This window comes from Bos javanicus, chromosome 5 (genome assembly GCF_032452875.1).
Source record: "Bos javanicus breed banteng chromosome 5, ARS-OSU_banteng_1.0, whole genome shotgun sequence".
NCBI classification, from domain to species: domain Eukaryota; kingdom Metazoa; phylum Chordata; class Mammalia; order Artiodactyla; family Bovidae; genus Bos; species Bos javanicus.
In genome coordinates, this window is record NC_083872.1 from 67,112,635 (window position 1) to 67,130,206 (window position 17,572).

At 44.3% G+C, this 17,572-nt stretch overlaps 1 protein-coding gene across 1 annotated transcript in view; it reads right to left on the reverse strand.

Moving 5' to 3' along the window:
• Nucleotides 1-648: 648 nt before the first annotated feature.
• PAH (phenylalanine hydroxylase) overlaps nt 649-17,572 on the reverse strand; it is a 90,505-nt gene continuing 73,581 nt past the window's right edge. The window contains exons 7-13 of the mRNA XM_061417111.1: nt 16,436-16,571; nt 15,264-15,333; nt 11,725-11,781; nt 8,246-8,341; nt 7,593-7,726; nt 3,345-3,460; nt 649-1,254 (exon numbers count right to left, since the gene is read on the reverse strand). Of these exons, the coding sequence (XP_061273095.1) occupies nt 1,211-1,254; nt 3,345-3,460; nt 7,593-7,726; nt 8,246-8,341; nt 11,725-11,781; nt 15,264-15,333; nt 16,436-16,571 (653 nt within the window). The 3' untranslated portion in view covers nt 649-1,210. The remainder of the gene's footprint in view (nt 1,255-3,344; nt 3,461-7,592; nt 7,727-8,245; nt 8,342-11,724; nt 11,782-15,263; nt 15,334-16,435; nt 16,572-17,572) is intronic.

The following is a 17,572-nucleotide window of genomic DNA, read 5'->3' on the forward strand; positions in this document are numbered from 1 at the left end:
TTAGATTATCACAATGATCCCCTGCAATGGATGGGAAATCTGAAACTCTGATCATTCTTTCGCGTTATAAGTTTATCCAGCTAATATATTTCTAAGGCAATGAGAGGATTATTTCATTCCAAGAAACTACAAAATTGAGAAAACTCTAAAGTTTTTCTTAATGAATTTAAAATTCTCAAATTTGTCGAAGATTTGCTATTTAATAATGTATTAATTCAATGAATATTTACTGAAAATCTACCAGCTGGGATTTTAATTAACATCTACTGCATCTTAAAGGGGCTTCTTGGGTAGTGCTAGTGGTAAAGAACCCACCTGCGAATGGAGGAAACTTAAGAGACTTGGATTCTATCCCTGGGTTAGGAAGATCCCCTGGAGGAAGAAATGGCAACCCACTCCAGTATTCTTGCTTGAAGAAACCCATGAACAGAGGAACCTGGTGGGCTACAGTCCATGGGGTTGCAAAAAGTCAGACATGACTGAAGTGACTTAGCATGTATGCATTGCATCTTAAATGTCTTCAAAATGTCTCCCCAAACAGACTTGACAATTGATTGATTGGAAAATGATACTGCAAGTTGAATCAGATGGAAAGTTCTACCACCTTCCATACCAGTGTTTATGATGATAATAAAACATACAGAAATATTTTGATATTACATTATGAATTTTAATATTTGTATTGATTTTAATAGGCTTCTGAATTAAAGAAAATCTACATAGGCAAAATAACAAAGCAGTAAGTAGAATCATAGTTCCCTGAAACAGAAAAAGACTTTTGTAGGTTAAAATTTATATTAAATCCAGAAATTCAATTCTGATAGGCTTGTGTTTCACAGTGAGGGATAGATCCCTTTAGGAATTCTCTACAGCAAATGAAAGTATTTAGGAAGGTTGAATAAAACAGGTCCCAAATTTTCATTAACTTTGATGAAATGTGACACGTTATTGATTTTTAATTCAATTCAGAGTATGAGATTATCATCTCTAAATCACAGATGATCCCAAAAGATCTACCATTATGCTTTTGGGTATTATTAATATGCTGTCATTTCATATGATTTTATTTGTTGACCCGCCAACTTGCTCTCGAAAGGATTTAAGGCTGTCATTTTGAATTAAGACTTGTTTTTTACACTTTTTAAGATGAAATAAAAGAAGTAGGTGGATTTCCATTGAGAGATTCTCAGTTTAGGTTCTGTCAGTGACTTCACTTTAATTTCTGGAGGGCACTGCAAAGGATCTCAACTTCACCTACAAAGAAAAACAAAGGAGCCACTTATATTGTAAACAAACACCCTTCAAGTATCTGCAGTGTGTAAAAGGCTAGGGAATCAGTGGGGTGTGTGGATACACTAGGTACTACCCCAATCTTCAAGGAGCTGACAGCTTAGTTAGGGTGATAAAATCTGAGCCATTACAGATGATTCCAAGTTGTAGGAAGTGCTTAAGAGCTATTAATGTAATTAAGATTCTTCTTTCCATAGTCTATTTCTCAGGGAAGGAGTTAATAGTTTTCTCCCCAGGGAAATCACTAGCTTTTAAGTTTCCTTTTCACATGACCATCCACAGATGCTCGCAAGGGGCTAAGCCACAGAACCTAAAAGTAGGGTTCACATAGCCCCCCATCCCCACTCCATGTCAGGATTCACTGGGGCTTCATTACAAATACAAATCCCTGACTCATATCACACATTCAGGGATAGTCTTGGAGTACAACTCAGGACTATCCATTTCTAACTAGCTCTCCAAGTGATTCTGAGACACACGAGGTTGGAGAAGGCATGGTCCAAGCAGATAACTCAGCCTAGATCGCCAGACCACCAGACTAAGTAAGGTATGATGGAGTCACTTTCATTCATGCAGGTTCTCACATGCCATGGGGCCACAAGGACACAGACTCTTCATAGAAGTGGAAGGGGACTTGGAGACAGACCAGCCTTATTCCTGCCTAGGTCCTGAGGACAGTATAGAGATGATGGGGCCTTATATAAGGTCACAAAACTCTAAGGACCCTCCAGTTCCTAAATCTGTCATTCAGTGATTTTTAGAAACCTCTTATAAATAATAGTCTTTTAAAGTATTTTCGCTTTCTCAGGGGAAATGAGAAAGAGAGAAGAAAAAACAGCTATGGCCTAACCCTTCTCTCTCACACCCCAGCCTCCAGAGCCCTTGGCTGGCCTCTTCGGTGAACAGGTTATTCCAGCTGAGTGTTCAAGATGGCATCTATGGGAGGGAATCAGCCTTGGACTTTATCAAAATGGCTCATTATGGGAGGGAGGCCATACCTGATATGAATGAGTATAATGGGCTAGTTCTACATATTAGCAGTGGTCTCAGGCAACATCACAGGGGTAGAGAGGGATACGCCAAGCCCACCAGCCCTTCTGGCCTTTGTTAGAACATTTTTACAGATAGAAACTCCCCACCCCTCGGACTAGAACTTCTCCCTTTAAGCTTGATCCTTTGGTGGTTTTTTCCATTCATTCAATAGCTCTTGAGTACCTAATATGATCTTTAGGAATATGGATAACTGCTGTGGATTTGACAGCAAACCTGACATGGCCCTCTGCTAAAGTCTAGTTTGAGAGACAGACAAGCAAACAATTATAAAATAAAAATAAAATAAAAAACCTATGATAAGTGCTCTGAGAGAGGGATCTATGGGAAGGCCAAAACGTAGGAGGGACACCCAAACCAGGCTTACCCTAAGAAGAGACATGTATGAAGATTAAAAGATAAACTGGGATGGGGTCCCTAAATGGGAGTGGTAAAGAGAGTATTTTAAACAAAAACTGTATAGGCAAAGGCCAGGGGAAAGCATGGGAACTAAGAGCTGGTCAGTGTTGCTCGAGGGGAATTTGAAGGCTAGAAAGAATCAGGAGATGAACACAATAGCACAATGACTTTTTAAGAACAACTATTATAATATTCTTGTTGTCCAGAAAAAATAAAAGGTCAATGGATGAACTACTCTGTGGCTGATAAAGTAGATAAAAATTTATCCTTAGGAGCTGGTATTCCAGGCAGAGTAAGGTCCAGTGGACACTTAGAGGGAAAGGGGTGAAAATGCAAAGGAGAAAGAGGAACGTGGCAGCAACAAGCCAGGGTGGAAAGGTGGTGGGTCATCAGAGGTGGCATGGGGTCCAGGAAGGTCAAAGCAGAAAGGACACTCAAGGCAATTCTGGCTTTTTATTGCTAAGTTTTTCTCTCTCAATAAGTCAGTGGCTTCCCTGGAAATGCTTTTCTTAAATATTTAATATATTTCTTACTGTTCCTCTGACGAAGGTAAGAAAACACAATCCTCTATGAGAGAATGGCCTCGAAGGGCATATGTTACTTACTACTGATGGAGTCAGCCAAAATCTTAAGTTGCTGGGTGTTGTCCAAGACCTCAATCCGTTGAGTGTATGGGTCATAATGAACTGAGAAGGGCCGTGGAATTGTGGCAGCAAAGTTCCTGAAACCAAAATCATAGGTCTGAATGAAGGCTACCACTTGGGGAAAAATAATTTTAAAAGATTTTTCAGTGGCATTCACTTGGTTATTAGTGGCACTGAAACCTCACCAGGGGCTTTAGTACTGGGCTGAGAAGTGAAATGGAGTTTTAGGTCTTCTTTGGGAAGCCTTTGTATGTGGTAGGTGTGTCTGTGTGTATACAAACACACTTATGCACATGCCTCCAAAATGTCAGAAGTAGCTTACAATAAAAGCACAGTATACAATAAGACCAAATTCTTATCATTAAACAAAATAAAAGGAGTAAGTAAAACCTAGCCAAAGAATGTTATAGAAGAAAAAAAAAAGCTCTGAGATGCTTGACCATCAATGCAAAGAAAGAAACATGGTTCCCAAAGTTGAAGAAAACACTATGAATGAAACTCAACATGGATTGAGGGCCTCCTATGTTTGAGAACCATAGCAAGTTTCAACTGTTTTATACTCTTAACAACTATTATCACTAAATTAGTCTTCATAAAAACCTTAAGAGGAAGGTACCATTTTACTATTCCCATTTTATGATGAGGAAACCGAGGCTTGAGGAAGCTAAATAACTACTAAGGCCATGCTGGCAATACATTATAAAGAAGGGAAAGGACACGGGTAGTCTGAATCTGGCCTGGCCCTCCCTGGCGCATCACTCCTGGGCCTGGGAGGAATCTTTTATTAGTGACTATGGATGCATGAAGAATAAGTGGTTAAGTATCCTTCCCCATCTCTTCTTTGGAAAAAGCTTTCTCAGTGCAGCTGGTGACATGAACCAGAATAGTAGTAGATGCCTGTGGCTCTGCCTGCTCTTCCTCTCTTCCCTCTTATTCCCAGGCGCCCCTTATTTTTTCTGTGGGGAATCGACCTCCCCCACTGCGGGTATATGAATTGAACTATCAGTCTGAGGCCCACTCAGCCCTCCTCAGATCAAGCAGCCAGGTGTGTGAACAAACTCAGACCCATCTCTGCTAGAACTTGAATACCGAAATTGAAAATGGTTGGCATGGTTTCTTTTAGTCGGGATGCTCTGAGGGTATCCCAGAGATGCTCAGATCCCTTCCTTTTTTGAACTGTGTTCTTTAGAATTCTCTTTCATTCTGTGAGCCAGCTCTCAGCAGATGAGAGCTTTTGTGTCTCCTCTGGGCTCTAGACACTAGCAGTGAGTGAGTGCGCTCCGTCATGTCCAACTCTCTGCCACCCCATGGACTATATAGCCCACCAGGCTCCTTCACCCATGGGATTTTCCAGGCAAGAATACTGGAGTGGGTTGCCATTTCCTCCTCCAGGGGATCTTCCTGACCCAGGGAATGGACCCGTGTCTCCTGCATTACAGGCAGGTTCTTTACCACCGAGTCACCAGGGGAAGTGAACACTAGCAGAGCTGGTGGGATTTCAAAGAGAGGCCCATGTCCTGGCAAGGTCTTCCCTGTTGGCCTGGGGCTGAGAACTTCCTGAAGGGCCTGTCCATATGGGAATCTCAGTGCAACTCAGCAGTTAAGAGTACTGGCTCTGAGTTCCACTGCCTGAGTCCACACCCTGGGCCAGCCACTTACTAGCTGTATGACTCGGAGTGAGTTACTTACCCCTTCAATGTTTCTGTACCCCTATCTGCAATTTGTGATCTTATTTAATGACTAAATGAATTAATATCTGAAAAGCACCGAGAACAGTGTTTGGTACAAAATAGCTACCAGGCATCTAGAAAAGTTAAAGTGTTAGTCTCTCACATGTGTCCGACACCATGGCATGTAGCCCACCAGGCTCCTTGGTCCATGGGACTCTCCTGGCAAGAATACTGGAGTGGCTAGTCATTCCCTTCTCCAGGGGATCTTCCCGACCCCAGGGGTCAAACCCCTGTCTCATTCATTGCAGGTGGATTCTTTACTGTCTGAACCACCTTACCTGTGACTATAATTACCTTGGTGGATTAATGCATGAACTCACAAAAATCCATAACCCTAAAGGAGTCCCAGGAATGGCAAAGTGGAACCTTTAGGGCTACAGGAAGACTAGGTTCCCAGTAAGGGTGAAAATTTAGGAGAAAAATGGGAAAGAATGGCAGGAAGGACCTAAGGGCCCTGGAGAAAAGAGTAAAGGGAGTCATTTGGGGTCAAAGAAAGTACATTTGTGGGCTACCATTTTACTGTTGGTTACCTAAGTCTGGTGCATTCAAAGCTGACATGCCCAGCTTCATGGGATCCCAGAAGCCTGTAAGACTTATATTTATTATGCATCACTGCTAAGATATAACAAAAGAAGTGGTAAAAATGGATTCATGGTTGCCCTGTCTAAGTAGACCCTCTGCCCAGCCTGTCTCCTGCTGGGAGCAGTGTGGCTCTAGCAGGTTGATGGCAGGGCCATCTTCTTGGAGGGCTGAGAGTCTCAGAGTCTTGGTACCACTCCACCAGTCTGGTGCTGAATTGCCTCTGCGATTGGCACATTTGCCAATTACTCACTAATTCAGAGGATGAGATGGTTGGATGGCATCATGACCCAATAGACATGAGTTTGAGCAAACTCCAGGAGACAGTGAAGGACAAGCAAGTCTGGTGTGCTGCAGTCTGTGGGGTCACAAAGAGCCTGACATGACTTAGCAACTGGACAATAGCAATACTGAGTGCTTGCTATGTGTCTGGCACTGTTCCTGAAGTGGAAGGAAAGAACAGAAAGGACAAAACTCCCTATCCTCATAGACCTTAAATCATACAAGATTTTAGACATTAATAAGTACTAGGGAGAAAAGTAAATCACAGAGTGGGTAAGGACTACTTGGGGGGAGAGGGCTGGATAGTGATTTTAAGGAAGTTGGTTAGAGAAAGACACACAAAAAAGGGTAAGTGTGGGTAAAGGCGTCAAGGCTGTAGAATCAAGATTTCCAGGAGAAATATCAATAACCTCAGACATGCAGCTGACACCACCCTCATGGCAGAAAGTGAAGAGGAACTAAAAAGCCTCTTGATGAAAGTGCAAGAGGAGTCAAAAAGTTGCCTTAAAGCTCAACATTCAGAAAACGAAGATCATGGCATCTGGCCCCATCACTTCATGGGAAATAGACGGGGAAACAGTGGAAACAGTGTCAGACTTTATTTTGGGGGGATCCAAAATCACTGCAGATGGTGACCGCAGCCATGAAATTAAAAGACGCTTACTCCTTGGAAGAAAAGTTATGACCAACCTAGATAGCATATTGAAAAGCAGAGACATTACTTTGTCAACAAAGGTCTGTCTAGTCAAGGCTATGGTTTTTCCAGTGGTCATGTATGGATGCGAGAGTTGGACTGTAAAGAAGGCTGAGCACCGAAGAATTGATGCTTTTGAACTGTGGTGTTGGAGAAGACTCTTGAGAGTCCCTTGGACTCCAAGGAGATCCAACCAGTCCATTCTGAAGGAGATCAGCCCTGGGTGTTCTTTGGAAGGAATGATGCTGAAGCTGAAACTCCAGTACTTTGGCCACCTCATGCGAAGAGTTGACTCATTGGAAAAGACTCTGATGCTGGGCGGGATTGGGGGCAGGAGGAGAATGGGATGACAGAGGATGAGATGGCTGGATGGCATCATTGACTCGATGGACGTGAGTCTGAGTGAACTCCGGGAGTTGGTGATGGACAGGGAGACCTGGTGTGCTGCGATTCATGGGGTCGCAAAGAGTTGGACACGACTGAGCAACTGAACTGAACTGAACTGAAAGGCTGAAGGGGTGGGGGGTGAGTTATGCACATACATGGGAGATTAAAGTGACAAGGGACTTTGTGGGGTGAGAAGACACCTAGGGCTGTTTGACGGGGGTACCTCTGTGGCCGCTCTGAACATAGCAGAGTTCAGGGGTGGACCTGGTGGCCGCACTGAGCAAGGATAAGGTGGTAGGCCTGTCTGCAGGGATCATCATGTTTGGCTAACAAGCTATGAAATGGGGTCCTGCAAAGGAAGGCACTTCTCTCAACAGGGAGTGGAAAGAGACAGGGTGGGGAGAGAATACTGTCCGATGCACGCCGCTGCTGTAGGCACTGGAGTCCATTCTCCTGCCCAATCTCCCACAGGCTGGCGGCACCAGGTCAAGTCAGGAGGTCCCAAGGGCTGCTGGCCCACCATGGTTACCATCTCACCTCACTTTCTCCTTGGCATCATTAAAACTCTCAGCCACATAATACAGGGGCTGGAACTCTGTGATCGTATACTCCTGGACAGCGGTCTTCTCCAGTTCCAAAGGAAGGAGCTTCGGCTTGTCTGATAGGCAATACTGCGGGTCCCAAATGGAAAGTCGTCATGGTTACGTCAGGGCTGCTGGTCCCTGCCGCATCCCCTAGGCTATTTGTGCATCCCCTCCCACCTTATCCTGATTCCTTCCATACCCTAGTCCCAATGCAGGTGAACTAGATTATTTGCACATACTAGACAGTAATCAGGATCAAAAGGAATATTTTACCCCAACCATTTTCAGGTAAGGTTGATCAACAGAGGGTGTGGGAGCAGCCACATTTTCTAGCATGTGTTTGTCTATGTCCCAATGCACAGTTCAATCCTAGATTCAGGAGGCCCCTCTGGTTTGGAGACCTATGTATCTGCAGTTCAATTTCAATTTCTAAATCCCACAGTCATGACCAAATCATAGCTGCTAAGAGGTCAATCACTTGAGGAGAAACTCCAAGGTTCAGTTTCAAAGTGGATATAAGAGGGTTTCGACAGCATAAAGGGAAAATGAATGGTCTGCTGTACCTACCACTCTCAAATCCATCCATAGTTCCTGTTCAGTTCATACCTGTAATTCACCAAAGGATGACAGGAGCCCAGCACCATATGCCTTTATGGAGTCTCCTTGCTTGCAGAGCCCAAATTCCACAGTAAACCAGTAAATCTGAAATGGAAAGTCAAGTTGAAGCATACACAAGGAAGCAGCAGGTGACCCAGGGCCAGAGACAAGGTGCCCAGGTGGGAGTTTGTGCAGGTCTGTTCTCTGAATCAGCCTGATCTGGGGTCATGGTTTTGTGTGCTATGCCTTACCCTATCCAGTTACCTGTTGAATTAAGAGTTGGCTGAATGCAAGATGCTGAAGCTGAAACTCCAGTACTTTGGCCACTTGATATGAAGAATTGACTCCTTGGAAAAGACCCTGATGCTGGGAGGGATTGGGGGCAGGAGGAGAAGGGGATGACAGAGGATGAGATGGCTGGATGGCACCAACTCAATGGACATGAGTTTGAGCAGGCTCCAGGGAATGACAGGGAGGCTGGTGTGCTGCAGTCCATGGGGTTGCAAAGAGTCAGACACGACTGAGTGATTGAACTGAACTGAACTGAATGCAAGATATGATGGGAAGTTGTGGGGGAGCATTAAGGAAGCCCCCAAAGGATACTCCCAATAAGCCACTCTCTATGACAGGAACTCCTCCACCCCTTTCGCTTTCTTCTCTGTGGCATCAGCTAGAGGGAGTTGCTCCCCCAAGTTGGCTGGAGTTACCAGACAATCCCATCAGGCTCAGTGGGAGGTAGGGAATTGGGTCATGATAGAATCAGTGAGGGAGTATCCTTTCATCTGTGTGGCTGAACCACGCCAACTCCATTTTGTCAGCTCCATCTAAGTCTGAAGTCCTAACCCTATCCTTTTCTGCATGGTTGAACTTTAGTCTACTCACAAGGACTGCACCAAATAAGTTCCTCATCAACTTTTATCCTTCTTATTTGATATAAAAACTTCATCTGACATATAAAAACTTTTGCTGAGGCAGATGGGTAATGCTTCACAAGAAATAATGGTCATGAGACCTTCGGGGGAGGAAAAAACCCCTAACTCCTGACAGTGTGAACCTGCTTCTCCCTTAGTAATCAGATTCTACCCTTAGCTTTGGCCCCTTTAATTAATTAACTAATAAATTTTAATTTGGCTGCACTTGATCTTGTAGCGTTGGCCCCTTTAACCCCCCGTACCCTTTTTGTGGCATAGAGTGTGGTTGCCAAAGCCTCTGGCTGCTGTCTACCCACCCTTTCCTGCGTGTAAGTTACCCACAATACAGAAGGTAGTAGTTCTGGAAAAGCTACCGGGGATGAGACAGGTGCTAAAGTTGAACGAGCTGATGGATACGAGCCACCAGTCCAAGAATCGGTTTAAAATGCAGACTCTTAATGGTGACAAATAAAAGATCTTATTTGTGGTAAAAAAAAAAGTTACCCACAATAAACTTCATCACTGCATTTTATTGAGTTATCTGCTTCCTTATTTGGCCTCAAAGTTCTAAGGTTATTATTCAATATCCCCACCATCCAAAAATCTGTGTTAAAACCCTGTCAGTCACTGCACTCAGCCTCCCAAATAACCAAGTCTTTTTCTTTCAATAGCTCCCAGTGCAACATGTCCCAGATAAATGGCTTGGGAAATAAGGTCCTAGAATTGATTCCTGGGTCAGGAACATCCGCTGCAGAAGGGATAGGCTACCCACTCCAGGATTCTCAGGCTTCCCTTGTGGCTCAGCTGGTAAAGAATCCACGTGCAATGTAGGAGACCTAGGTTTGATCCCTGTTGGGAAGATCCCCTGGAGAAGAGAAAGGCTACCCACTCCTGTATTCTGGCCTGGAGAATTCCATGGATTGTATAGTCCATGGGATCGCAGAGAGTCAGGCACGACTGAGTGACTTTCACTTTCTTTCCTACTATACGGCCAAGAGAAAGCCAAGGCCCAGGGTTTCTAGGGAAGTCTGATTATTGCACTAGAGAATGTGAATGGCAACTCACTCCAGTACTCTTGCCTGGAAAATCCTATGGACAGAGGAGCCTGGTAGGCTGCAGTCCATGGGGTCGCAAAGAGTCGGACACGACTGAGTGACTTCACTTTCACTTTTCCCTTTCATGCATTGGAGAAGGAAATGGCAACCCACTCCAGTGTTCTTGCCTGGAGAATCCCAGGGATGGCAGGGCCTGGTGGGCTGCCATCTATGGGGTCGCACAGAGTCGGACACGACTGAAGCGACTTAGCAGCAGCAGCAACAGCAGAGAATGTGAAACCTGGGAAGGCTGTCAGAACAGAGTCAGCCTGAGCTCCTCACATACAGATGAGACATCTTTAACCCAGAGAGGGCAAGTTACATACATACAGTGACACAGCATCTCAAGGGCAGACCAAGGGGCCCAAGACTATTCCTAGATCAGTATATTAATAATAAGATTATTTTGAGAAGCTAGGTTGGTAATGAATACTTTTATCATAATTACAGCAGTAACTTAATGCTCTGTGTTTGAGTTTATTTTTTTCTTACAAATGAGAGGTTCGATCAAGTTCTGCAGTTTCCTTGAAAGTTGCTTTTTGTATCACCACAGCATCTGGCGTTTAAAAACTTACATCCACACAAATTTAACTCTTTTGATCCTCAAGATCCTCATGATGTACTTTTGAGATGGAAATGATATAAAAAATTGTATCCATTTTTAGAGGTGAGGGTGCAAAAGCTACTTGCCCAAGGTCTCAGAGCAGCTGGGCAGTGAGAAAGGATCTGGGAGGTTTCAACCTTCTCTTAAATTAAATTCACAAACTTCTAAACAGATATATCATAATGGCAGGGAAGCCTGGAGTGCTGCAGTCCATGGAGTGGCAAAGAGTCAGACACAACTGAGCAACTGAACTGAACTGAACTGAATGATATGTGTGCATTAATCTGTAGTCCCTAGTTCCATTATAAAGTTTTATTTCTTTTCTTCCAAGCTGAGCATATTATTTAAAAATGTGGCCTAGAGGTTAGGGAGGGAATCACTCAAGTTGGAAAGGGGTCTACAGGAAGGAAAGCCCCTGCTGTGGTGCTCATCCATGGTGTCTATGGATGACAGTCATCACACTCCTGGGGAAGAGAGTGTTTGGTTAGAAGGGAAAAGCCAGTTCCCACTTCTACCTTGGATCTGAGAAAGGAAAGATCCAATGCTGGCTCCAGTGTTAGGTAGAAAGTAAATATTTTGTTTTCAAAGATGTGAATCTAGACGACTACCTACCCACTCAAGGGGGTTCTCAACGACTATCATTATAGCCTGTTGGTGCTTTCAAGACATACTGTTTAAAGTTACATGTAAACATCTGCATGTAGTTGATTTCAAAATCAAACCACTAAGAAGAAGTCAAAATGTGAAATGTCACTTGTGCAAATGTAAGCAAGGCATTCAGATTTTTTCTTTTTTCAAATGATCTGGCTTTCAGGAAAGCAGCAAAGTTTCAAAGGCCCAAGACATTCCCACCATCCACCAGGGAGAGAGGGTACTTACTGTTGCAAGTTTTTCAATGTACTCATCAGGTGCACCCAGGGAGGCAAGGCCGATCTCCTGTAACGGCAGAGAAACCGGCACTGACATGGCTGGGGTCTGCTGACCTTCAACCTCGACTCTCAGATCCAACCTCGTATTTGACCACAGGAAGGGGATGGGTGGCTAGATACATTCAGAAGGGCCCAGGTAGACTCTCAACTGTTCTGTCAAGGCTTCCCTGACCACACTTCACAGAATCACAGATCTCAAGGATGGAGGAAGCCTTTCTCCATCACTTGGTCCTCTATTCACTTTACAAAAGAGAAAACCAAGGCACAGAGAAAAGAGATGACCTGCTCAAGGTCACACGGTAGGTTGTGTCTAACGTTTCAAGTCCTGATTATCCTTCCACAGTTCAAGTGGAATATTCCTGGTGCACCAGATGGGACTTCATCAAGCCCCCTGAAGATACCATAGGAGACTTGCTGTGAAGTGCTTGACATCTGTCCAGGTATATGCATAGCTGGAGAGTCTGAGATGTCACGGGCCACCTCTTATTACAGGTCCCAACTCAGAAGCCCCTAGTGGTCTCTGACTCTTTTACAGCATTTGCTCCAGACTGATTTGCAGCAGACAAAGCACATACATATATATACAAATATATATATGTGTGTGTGCATATATATTATATTTCTTTCCTACTAATATGCATTCATTCATTCCAAAAATATTTATTGAATGCCTTCTATGTGACGGGCAATGTACAAAATTGATAAAGATTCCTGACTTTTACATTTAAGTGGATAAACAGTAAATAATAAGCATGTCATAAGGTGATAAGTTCTTCGGAAAGAAGAACTTTCTCTTGGAGAAAGGGACAAGGGGGATCCAGCGTGCCAGAGAAGCAGGGGTGGGGTCGGGGGCTTTGATTGCCCTATCCTTCATCTTCTGTTTTTGGCTGTACTGGGTCTTTGTTGCAGCTTGCAGGCTCAGTAAGTGCAGCATGCAGCTTCTCTAGGCATGCGGGATTAGTTGCTCTGCAGCATATGGCATCTTAGTTCCCCAACCAGGGATAGAATCGAACCTTCGAATGCCTGCATTGGAAGGCAGATTCTTAATCTCTGAACCATCAGAGAAGTCCCGAGGCTGTGATTTTAAATAAGGCTCCAGAATGGTTTTAAAAAATCACTGTGTTGCTGTTGTTCAATCTCGAAGTCATGTCGACTCTTTGCAACCCCATGGACTGAGGCATTCCAGGCTTCCTGTGCTTCACTCAATTTGCTCAAACTCATATCCATTGAATCGGTGATGCCATCCAACCATCTCATTCTCTGTCACCTCCTTTTCTTCTTGCCCTCAATCTTTCCCAGCATCAGGGCCTCTTCTAATGAGTCAGTCATCACATGAGGTGGCCAAAGTACTGGAGCTTCAGCTTTAGCGTCAGTCCTTCCAATGAACATTCAGGGTTGATTTCTTTTAGGATCGACTGGTTTGATCTCCCTATAGTCCAAGGGACTCTCAAAAGTCTTCTCAAGCACCACAATTTGAAAGCGTCATTGGAAAGGTGATATTTGAGCAAAGACTTGATGAAAGTGAGGCTGTTATTGGCTCTGATGATAGCGGAGGAAAGAGCATTGTACAGGCCAAATGCACAGCCCGTGAAAAATCCCTTTAAGGAGAGGCAATGTCCTCCTCCAGGGGATCTTCCCAACTCAGAGGCTGAACCCACGTCTCTTATGTCTCTTGAACTGGCAGGCGCGTTCTTTACCACTAGCACCACCCGGGAAGCCCAAGTCTAACAGAAGTCATCATCAATAAATGCAGGTTGAAAGGGTTCCCTGTTCTCATAGCCACTACTCTTTGTGAGCCCAGATCTTGCCTAAAACAAGGAACCCAAAGTGGTTCATCCCCAGTCCATTCTGCACTCCAGTGGGAAACTAGTCCTGCTTTTAGATCAAAAAAGAATATGCTCAGGGAACTCAAAACAACTCTCTGCTTTGGAACTGCCCAGGTCAAAATTGGAACCAGGAACATGGATGAGCCAGAAGCTCCTGTCTGCTGACTCAGGTAACTTCCAACCCCTCTGTGGGGATCCCCAAATTGGAAATGGCTTAAGGAGGATGGCCATTTAGCCTCTGACTGGGAAGTAAAACTTTTAGTAATGAGAATAAAAACTTCCAGTCCTAGTTTGATAGCAATCTATGACATCTTGGCAGCAGGAACCACACTTCTGAAAGTCAGCTACTCCTGTGGTGACACTTGCACAGCAAAGGTTCACCTAATTTCTAAACACTCCCACTTCTAAAAGTCCAACAATCTCTGAACTTCGCAATTCCCCCAAGCCCACATAAGGTGGCTCAGTGGCAAAGAATCTGCCTGCCAATGCAGGAGGCACAGGAGACAGGGGTTCAATCCCTCGGTTTGTTAGATCCCCTGGAGGAGGAAATGGCAACCCACTCTGGTATTCCTGCCTGGAGAATACCATGGACAGAGGAGCCTGGTGGGCTACAATCCATGGGGTCGCAAAGAGTCAGACATGACTGAGCATCTAACACACATAAAAGCAGTTGTTTTCTTTGTTTAGAGAGGCTGTGTCTAACAAGTACAGTTTTTCCTTGTTCAGTAAGCAGTTAATTTTGCTCTCTGTTTATTTCAGCTACCATGTAGCAGCCTCCTCATTCAAGAGTAGAAATAGTTCTTTCTTTCTGGCTAAAGGAATATGCTTAAGTGATTCACATACAATCCCATTACTATGAAACTCATCCTTGGCCCAGCATTTGCTCATAGGTCATTCTATTTGATCGTTATTCCTCCTTGTGAGGAAGGAGACTATCAGGAAGGGCTCTTTATTGATCCACTTCTGTGGTGACTGGCAACTTGCTCCGGGCTACTCAGCACTACCATTCCACTCTCCCACCATCCCAGTTGCCCAGCCATGGTTTGGGGCTGCCTCTCAGTGCCAGAAGAGAATTTGTAGGATTCTTTCACTCATCCAAAAAGCATTTTTGAGCCTGCTTACCACTGTAATAGATGAATCAAAGCTTAGCTTGCTGCCTTGATGATGGTGAGAAGGCAGCTGGCTCTTTATTTTTTGCCATGAGTCAGCCTATTGGCACTAGAGTCTTGGCAAATGCCATCTTACTTACTTAAAACATATACAAAAATGATTGCCTGATAAGGTAGAAAGTGGCAAAGACCCAAAATATGAGGGGAAAGATCCACGAGAACTTGGAAGAAGACAAGGTTACTTCTGCATGGGGATCTGGGAGGTTTTCACAGACGAAAAGGCTCTTAAACTACATCCAGTAGGACAGGTGAAATTAGCTAAGTCAATAACACACAATTCCTAGGACAACCAAATCACCAGCTCCATGCTGTGGTCCCTGGAACTGGTAATTAGCCAGCCCCATGGGACCACATTCCCACCTGTGATGGGGTCACAGAACTATACCTGGATTCCACCCTCGCAGAGGACATGGGAGCCCCTCCATGGGTTCAATTTATCTGAGCAATCCAGGTCTCACCCTGTAACTAGAAGTCTAGAGAAATTAACTGCTCACCTGGGAAAACTGGGCAAAGCTGCGATCCGAAAACAAGGGTACATGTCCCAAGAGCTCGTGGCATATGTCCCTGAAAAACAAAAAGCACAGAGCTTGGAGGGGAGGAGGGCTATAAGCTATGCAGGACTCAGTCTTTCTACACAAGGAATGGGCAGAAAGCAACAAGCAACTCATTCAGTCTTATAACCTCATTCCTAAGAATAAGGGGTATGTAAGGCTTGGTATCAGTTGAAACAAGATACAAAAGAAAAAGAAGAAGGGAAAAGAAATGTAAGGGACAGGACAGAACACAGTAGCCAGGGGATTTTGAGCGTATGCCCAGTGGGATGCAGAACAAAAGAGCCAGTACACCTATGGGCAGCCATACACCTGAATGAACTGTGGATCACAAACACTTCCCATCCCAAGTCTTCTCCTTGGTATTGACATCCCTGGGCAGATACAATATGCTCAGTTATTCTCCATGAGAACTAAATAATAATAGTAGAAGTAATAATAACAGTAACAACAACAATAATAATATTAATGATGCTCCTGTCTTATCCTGGAGGGGGCTGACACTGGTTACAGGAGGAAACTTACATTTATTTAACACTCTAGGTGCCAGATTTACTAGTAATAGGTCTTTTCTGATTTCTAGTAATGAATTTTGTAGGCTGGGAAAGATCATTTGGGGTATTCTGCTGACTGATCACATAAACTACTTCAGTTCTAGCTGTCTAAGGAGATGGCTACATGCAAAAATAAGAAGCATAGTGGCCAGACATTCTGTATCTTCAGCTGAGACCCAACCTAGGCAAAGAGATGAGAATCATCTAGATGTGATCCAGGAATCAGGAAGTGTTGAGACCACCTGGCTGTCATTTGTTCCTATTCCCATTTGGCATTTCATAGCTTTGACTTTTCTACAGTCTCTTTGGAATTTGAATGTGAACTCTCATTCTCTCATCTGAACCTTTGATTCAGAAGATGCCTAAATCTCCAATCAGTACAGTCTATTTGGATGGGGAAAATCCCCAGAAGAGATGAAATTCCCTTGTTGCACTATCATCAAACAATGCAGGCAATGAGTCCTGTGGACCAGCCCACAGTGAGTCCCAGCCTTGTTCCTGGAGCCGGGTGAGATGCAACTCACTGTGGCTAGAAACTGATAGCAAAAGGACAGTACTCACGGTTCTGGTGTATACATGGGCTTAGACCCATGTCTGATGTACTGAGTGCAGTGGAAGACTCGGAAAGCCAGGCCACCCAAGAAATCCCGAGAAGAGAGCAGGCCAGCCACTGGTCGGAGGCGGAAACCAGTGCAACCTGGGAAGCAGAGGAGAAAGAAAACTCAGAGCCCATCACAGGGAGCCAGAGGGGCCTGAAGACCACTGGGGAGGAAAGCAGTACATTCAACTGTCCAAGAGCACGGACGTGGACGCAAAGCAGAACTGACTTCAAATCTATGCTTTAGTACTTTCTAGCTGGGTGATCTGGGTCAGGCCACTTCACCTCTCTGAGCCTGTTTTCTCATGGGCAAAATGTGGGGAAATATTTCTTAAGATTATTCTGAGAATCAGAAGAGCTAATAAGTATAAAAGACTTAGAGCCTAGCACATGGAAACTTCCAGTAAATTTAAACTTTCATTACTGTTTGTTAGGGTGGAACACTTATTCCTTACTTCTCATGTTTCCAGAGTAGCAGGGAATTTTCATTCTGCTTCCCAGGAGGGAAGAATATGAAAGGAGCACTTCTAGCTTTTCTGTAGTGCTTTCCATATAGCACATATAGGTATACCCCATGAGGAGCAGTGACTTCTCTGACTGAGAGTTTGCGAAGAGGAAATGAATATTCTCAACTTCACCCTCTCTGCCCTTTCTCTCTTGACTGTCCACACAGGAACACATTCTAGTCTGCTTTTAGCCAGCCAATGACTAGATACTGTGCCACTGAATTAATTGGCAAGTTAGTTTACCTAATCCAGGGGTGAAACATTAGAAAGTCCATTTTGCCTACACATCTATACCACATTCTTGAAGCAGCTTCTATTGGTAATAAAATACCAATACCATTTGATCACCCATCCTCTGGCTCTTGTATCTGTCTCTCAATCTCCCTAATTTCAGACTTGGAAGGAGAATGGTAACGACCATGATCATGATAGTAATAGCTGCTGCTGCTGCTGCTAAGTTGCTTCAGTCGTGTGCAACTCTGTGTGACCCCATAGACGGCAGCCCACCAGGCTCCCCCGTCCCTGGGATTCTCCAGGCAAGAACACTGGAGTGGGTTGCCATTTCCTTCTCCAATGCATGAAAGTGAAAAGTGA